Source organism: Centruroides sculpturatus, unplaced genomic scaffold (genome assembly GCF_000671375.1).
Source record: "Centruroides sculpturatus isolate CEXI.00-Female unplaced genomic scaffold, Cexi_2.0 scaffold235, whole genome shotgun sequence".
Lineage (NCBI taxonomy): Eukaryota > Metazoa > Arthropoda > Arachnida > Scorpiones > Buthidae > Centruroides > Centruroides sculpturatus.
Genome location: NW_019384436.1, coordinates 629,462 through 636,280, shown reverse-complemented (window position 1 = coordinate 636,280; position 6,819 = coordinate 629,462). Strand labels below are relative to the sequence as shown.

Genomic DNA, 6,819 nt, shown 5'->3' with positions numbered 1-6,819 from the left:
TGGCTCCGTGTGACCTTTGGCTATTTCTCAAGCTGAAAATGCCGCTAAAAGGAACCCAAATTTAGTCGAGAGAAGACATCATGCGAAATGCGACGGACCGGCTGATAACCATTCCAAAAGATGCGTTCCAGCAGTGTTTCCAGCAATGGCAGGAACGCTGGGAGAAGTATATACATTACCAAGGAGACTACTTTGAAGGGGATTAGGGTTTTGTACCTCAAAGTCAATAAATTTATTTTTGCCGACCAAAGGTCCGATACTTTTTGAACAGACCTTGTATGCATAATTTGCATATTTGGGAGTGCATACAGTAATGCTGGATTTGGCTCCTTTTTTACTCTTTTGGCACTAAAAATATTCTCTACTTTTTTAAACAATCTTCAACAGAAAAAAATCGCAGATTCCTTTTAACTCTGTTTGCAACCACTATGATATATTGCACACTTAAACAGCAAACACCATCTCCTCTTCATTTTGTTTGATTTGAAAATTATTTAGAATATTAATTTGTTTTTGTAAATAAATTTAATTTTATTTAATTTTATTTAGTAAAGTAAGTAAAAATATTTTAGTTTAAAGATTCTGAACATATGTGAGGTCCCAAAAAACAGGTTGAAATTAAACATTTATATTAGAAATTTATTAAAACAAAACTAGAGATGAAAAAAAACCAATCAAAGATCAAATTCAGTTGTTCTAGTCATATGAAACCAAGACGAGAAAAAAATACTATTAATGTAAAACATGATGCAATAAATGTAAATGAGTGTCCTCCAGTAGAGATGGACCTTTGACAAGGCTCTCATATACAAATAATTAGAACACAGAAAATCTTGAAGAGGAGAAGGTTAATTATAAAAAAGAACATCACGTCAGGTCGTTAAAATTCTAAGACATCATAGACTAGACAACAATGGAGTAAAATAAGCGTAAGTTCAAAGTCCCATCAACACTTTCTGTCCAGAGTTAATGGATGGTGTCGGGTAAATTCTCTGAAGTGAACCTTCTTGGGACCTGAACAGGTCTTGTCTTTTGCTTAGGAACAAACGTGGAATCAATCAGGATGAACAAAATGGGGAGAACGGAGATTGATGTAATTCCTGATTGGCACTTGGCAAGAAGCATTCAGCAGGAAGCACTTGGCAGAAAGCACTCGGTGAGTCAACACAAAGGAGTGAAAATTGAAAGTGCTGTGTCAACACATTTCAGAAGAAGCTTTCTGTCTTCATGCTGATACTGAAGCTATGCCGTTGCTGACCAACGGAGTCTCACGAACTGTTTAACAACACTGCCCTGGGACCACCTTTACAACAAACAATTAAAAGAGCATCAACGCTATTGACTTCCAACCAACCGATTGTGTTCAGAAAATATGTTTCTTAGTTTAAGTTTATTTTTATACTAAAATAAATGAGTTTTTGTAAGATACTTGTCATCTCTGTCTCCTCTTCCACACCTACACGCAAATGACCCTAGATCATCCTGATGTGGGATTAATGATCCCCTAAGAGTCGGAAAACTTACATTGGTGTAAGAAGTGGAATCTTAAGTCCCCAATATCCACCAAGTCAGCAAACTTACACATCTATTAAGCCTTAACTACCTAAATTATACAACTTTGATCCTGAAAATTGTTAATATAAATTTTCAATAAAGCAAGCTAACCACTGTTTCCTTAATGGTTCATATTAATGTGAGTTGACTGAAATTTTATTTTTACATATAGTTTTTTACTTTTGAACATTTTTAACTGCTCATTTTGCTGCTTGAGGCAGTTGCCTTGTCACCTCTGCCATCAAACTGGCCCTGAATATAGTGATGTATGACTGTCATACCAGCAAATGTACAAGTGGCATAAGAAGATCTGAAATGATATAAAAAAGCTTTCAATGGCAAATGCTCCTTAACAAGGTCGATCAATTGTAGAAGTCGAACATGTTGTGATGGACAATTATTATGTGATGGTAAAACCAGAGCCACACTTCTGGACATTAGTCATGATTTAACATATCACATAATCCAAGATATACTCTAGTTCCACAAGGAGTCTGTAAGATGAGTGTCATTGTAGCTGACTCCATAGTTGAAACAATGACATGCTTGATGCTTGTGAAAAACGTTTGCAATATTTTGAGGCAGAAGGTAATGACTTCTTAACAAGAATTTTTACTGGAGATAAAATCTGAGTTCGTTACATTCATTACCACCAGCCAGAAACCAAGAGAGCAAGCAAAGAGTGAGTGTTTTTGTTTTTGACATCCTCATCAAAGTCAAAGAAGTTGTACATGCAGTTCTTTCTTTTTTTGACATAATTTTCCCTGCATGCAGAAATAAGACATCATTTTGAAGCTCTATATGACCAAGGATAATACTGTCACTAGTGCCACATATTTGGATTGTCTCAGAAACCATCTTCAACCCACAATCATATCCATGTGACACATATTTCTAAGTACATATGTCTTTTGAGTAATACGGCAATGCCTGACTCTATACTATCTGTGCAACAGCTGCAACCAAAAAAATATGCAATTGGAGTGTCTTTCACATCTGCTAAACTCATCAGGCTTTGTTCTCAGTGATTATCACATCTTTAAACCATCCAATGAAACAATGAATGGAAAAACTTTCAGATCAGATGTGGAGATGCAACAAATGATGCATGAGTGGCTGCATACATAGCCATAAGATTTTTTCAGAGATATTCATAAACTTTGTAAGCACTGGAAGACTTGTATCAAATGCAATGGAGATTACATAGAAAAATGTAAGATACTTTTGCTTTAATACATTATGAAACATAAAATTTAAGGTTTTCATTTGATTCACCTTGAGAGTGGTTTTTATATTTAATCCTGTATTTATTGATGATGATAAATTTACAGATTCAAAAAGAGAAAAAAATTAACTTACTTTTCTTCAGCATCATGAGCTTTATCTCTTATTTCATGAGCCATATGTTCTTCTTCAAAATAAAGCTTTTTTGTTTTATCAAGCTCTTGTATACATTGCTGTATTTCATCCTGCATTCTCTTAATATTATCAAAGCACTATAATAATATAAAGTAATAAATAAATTTTAAATTAAAATTACTTCAAAGTTTCTGTACACAAAATAAAATAGAATTGAAAATTAATACAGTGGAACCTTGCTTAACAAGCATAATTCATTACAGAATCATAATACGAAAAACTCGTAATCGAGTCATATTTTTAAATTTGTCATTATAAATTAATGTAAAATACAATAATGCGTTCCATGCTGAAAAAAATACTCAAATATCTTATGTATAACATTTATTCAAAGAAAATTATACAATATGCATTGTTAAGGAGCATGAATCATCATCTTTTCTTCTAGCACAGAATGAACCAACCTGGAATGCAAGTTTGATTTTCAGAAAAAAAAAATCAAAATTTTATTTGGAATTGGTAATTAAATTTAATACGAGATGGCAACATAACTGCCTACTTCTAGTTAAATTATGTAATTTCTTATATTTAATTATAGCCTTTACATAACCCAAGAATTTGGCACATCATTTGGCATGTTTATTATATAATGGGCTATGGTTGTTGATGTTTACATGTAATATGTCTGAACACAAGTTTGAAAAAATGTATGATCAAAAGTAACACAAAGATGCTAGTGGAATGAGTGCTAAACACAGATTGATGTAACATGCACACAATCTGGGACTTCTTGTCACTTGTTATGCGAAACGTCGCTTGTTAAGCGAGTCATTTTTTTACAATTTATTTTGCTTGTTATGCGAATTACTCGTTATGAGAGGTGCTTGTTAAGTGAGGTTCCACTGTAATAAACTTCTAAACAAGTTGTGAAAAACTGAAAATTTACATATTAAAATTTTTTACTATTAAAAACAATTTTCCATAAATCAAACATAACAAAAAAATCTATTTTATTTAATTCATTACCTTGTCTTTTACAATAAATTTTAATTTTTTATAATGATAACAAGTGTTATAGATTTATCTCAATGATTATTTTGAATATACTTGGAGATTTCTTAGATACTGTTAATGGATATGCTTATCACAGTTCTTATGTTATTTGACTAGTACTGAAATTTCCTGTCTGTAATCAGTAAATTGTCTGTTAAAATCTGTCCAACTTCAATGGCTTATACGCCACTGCATATATTTGGCAACAATTTTTCCATAACATCAAAAATCATTTTACTTTTTGACATGTCAAGAAACTTCTTAACATAATAAAATATAATGGGATGTCTTCTGGTTGTTTATGATAGGTGAATGAAAAAAGAGAAAGGTACCAACAAGTTTATTCATTTTCTCTAGTGAATCAAATATAGTACTATTTACATATGGGTCATTCTTCCAATAAAATTCTGTAAGCCAATCTTTGTTTCAAATATGCTTTAAGCTTAGCTTAAGATGTTTTAGCTTTGATAATCTATAACAATTAATAGTGTCTGCCATGATAACCACAACAAAAAACTGAGTCTTCTAAATGTGAAGTGGCAAGACTCATCTTCACTGTTGATATAGAGAAAGTTTGTTCCAGTGACAGATTCAGAAAGTTCTTATGGAGGCAATATTTAGTTATGATATTTTATTAATACAAAGATTCACATAAACACTAATAAGATAACAAATTCAAAGAAATTAAAAGTCAAACTGAAAGATTTTGCTATCTTTGGTTGAACTGATTTTATTTTTATGCTAAATTTTTATTTATTTATCTTGTATACTTAAAATATATAATTAAATATATCAATGATGCAGTTTTTCTTTTTAAAAATTTTAAAAAATATATTAAAACTTTAAAGGCTAAAAAGAAATAAGTAACCATTGTTTTTTACATGTATAATTACATTTAATCAAAGACAAAGCCAAATACACCCCTCTTCAGGTTCTGAAGAGGGGTGTAAAAACAGATAAAAATACACCCAAAATATATAGTAATAATAAAGCTAATAACACACCAACCGAATGCCGAAAATCAATCGGGCTATTTTAATGCTAATTACTAAATAAATTACGTAATCAATTTGGCACTAGAGGTAAGCGTTAGGCGCCATCTCTTATTAATATTAATAATTATAAATAAATTAATTAATTTAAATAATTTAGAATCGCTGGGAGAAAATAAAGCTAATGTTTGAACACCTTAGTATTGACTTTGTCTCTCATTAAATGCAGTTATAAATGTAAAAAACAACAACTTTCTTTTTAACCTTTAAAGTTTTAATATATTTTAAAATATTTATTTATTTAATTTATTATTCATTCGCTTTATTATAAATTTTAGATTAGAATAATAATCCAAATTCATGTACACAATCAAGATGGAAAATCATAATGTGAAATTACAAACATATAACAAATAATCAAATATTTTAACATTGCCAAATGATCTACCAGATTTTATTGGGTTATATTTCTAATTATTAAATAAGCTTAAAAAAGCCCTATAAAATCCAGTAGATTGTTTGACAATATAAAATTACAAAATTATTAAACAAATCAAAAATAATTACTCATAATTATTTAAAACAACCTGATAATTACGAAAGGACAGCCATGTAAGTTATATGCTAGAGAAAAAAGGATAATTTTCAGTGTGCAAGCATCAGAAATGAGTCTGCTACAAACTTACAAGGCAATTGCAGCTGCTTCCAGCAATCAAGAACTACTCTTAGAGTAATAGCAGTATCAGATAATCTTCAGTATGTGAAAATAAAAGCATAGCCACAACTGATAAGAGAACATTTGTAAGCCAAACTCACTTTTGTAAAGATGTGTGTTTCAAATAGTGAATTTTGGAAAAATGTTTCATTTAATGGTGAAAAAAAATTTAACCTTGATGGTCCTGATGGGCTACTTTTTTATTGGCATGACCTGTGATAAGCTCCATATCGTCTGTCTTGTCAAGTTTAGGGTGGAAGCTCAGTTATGATTTGGGGTGCTTTTACAAGCAAAATCAAATTTGGCATTTGTTTTCCCAAGATCAAACACTAATGACTTCAAAACATTCTTGGAAATCACTTGTTGTCATTAAGAGATGAGCTATATAATGCAAACTTTATATTTTAGCAAGATAATGCATCTATCCATGGTGCACTTAGTAACTATGGAATGATTAACCGAGAACATCATTAAAACATTGAAATGGTCAGTATGTTATTCTGATCTTAACCCAACAGAGAATCTCTGGAGTAATTCTGTTGGAATATTGGAGTAATATTCCTTTTGACTTGTTGGCCCTAACAATTCTGTTTTCACGTTTAATACAAGTAACTGAATATAAGTAAAGTATTGTAACTATTAAACAAAGTAATTTTTACACTTACAATCAAAAATTGAACTGTTACCGGCGTGTATCCTATAAAAGATCGTCCCACAAACGTTTTCAAACTTTATGAAGTTCTTCAGGTGGAAATGTAATTTTTATTTTATTTGTAACATTAATTTGTAAAGTTAGTCTCAAACTTTTTTCCAGTGTATTATTAAAGAAAAACATTTTAACTCATTATCTTTTTAAATATATTAATAACAAACATTGAAACTTATACAGGTGATATCTCAGTGTTACAGATGACCCAACTTAAGATATTCTGCACTTATGGTTATATTATAATAAAATGATTAATTATAATGTAATTTGGAAACTAGTTTCTTTGTTATATGTAAACAAATCCATATGGCATAAACAGTTTGTTGGTACAGGATTTTTCACAGTGGCTAATCTCATTTTTTGTATGGTCTTATACAGTGATATTATTATTATTATTATTATTATTATGCATTGTTCATCAGGGATCCAAGTTATAT

At 30.5% G+C, this 6,819-nt stretch overlaps 1 protein-coding gene across 1 annotated transcript in view; it reads right to left on the bottom strand.

Moving 5' to 3' along the window:
* The window catches only part of LOC111619926 (F-BAR and double SH3 domains protein 2-like), a 199,857-nt gene that overhangs the window by 53,440 nt on the left and 139,598 nt on the right, over positions 1–6,819 (bottom strand). The window contains exon 10 of the mRNA XM_023361748.1: positions 2,914–3,050. Coding sequence (XP_023217516.1) covers positions 2,914–3,050 — 137 coding nt within the window. The remainder of the gene's footprint in view (positions 1–2,913; positions 3,051–6,819) is intronic.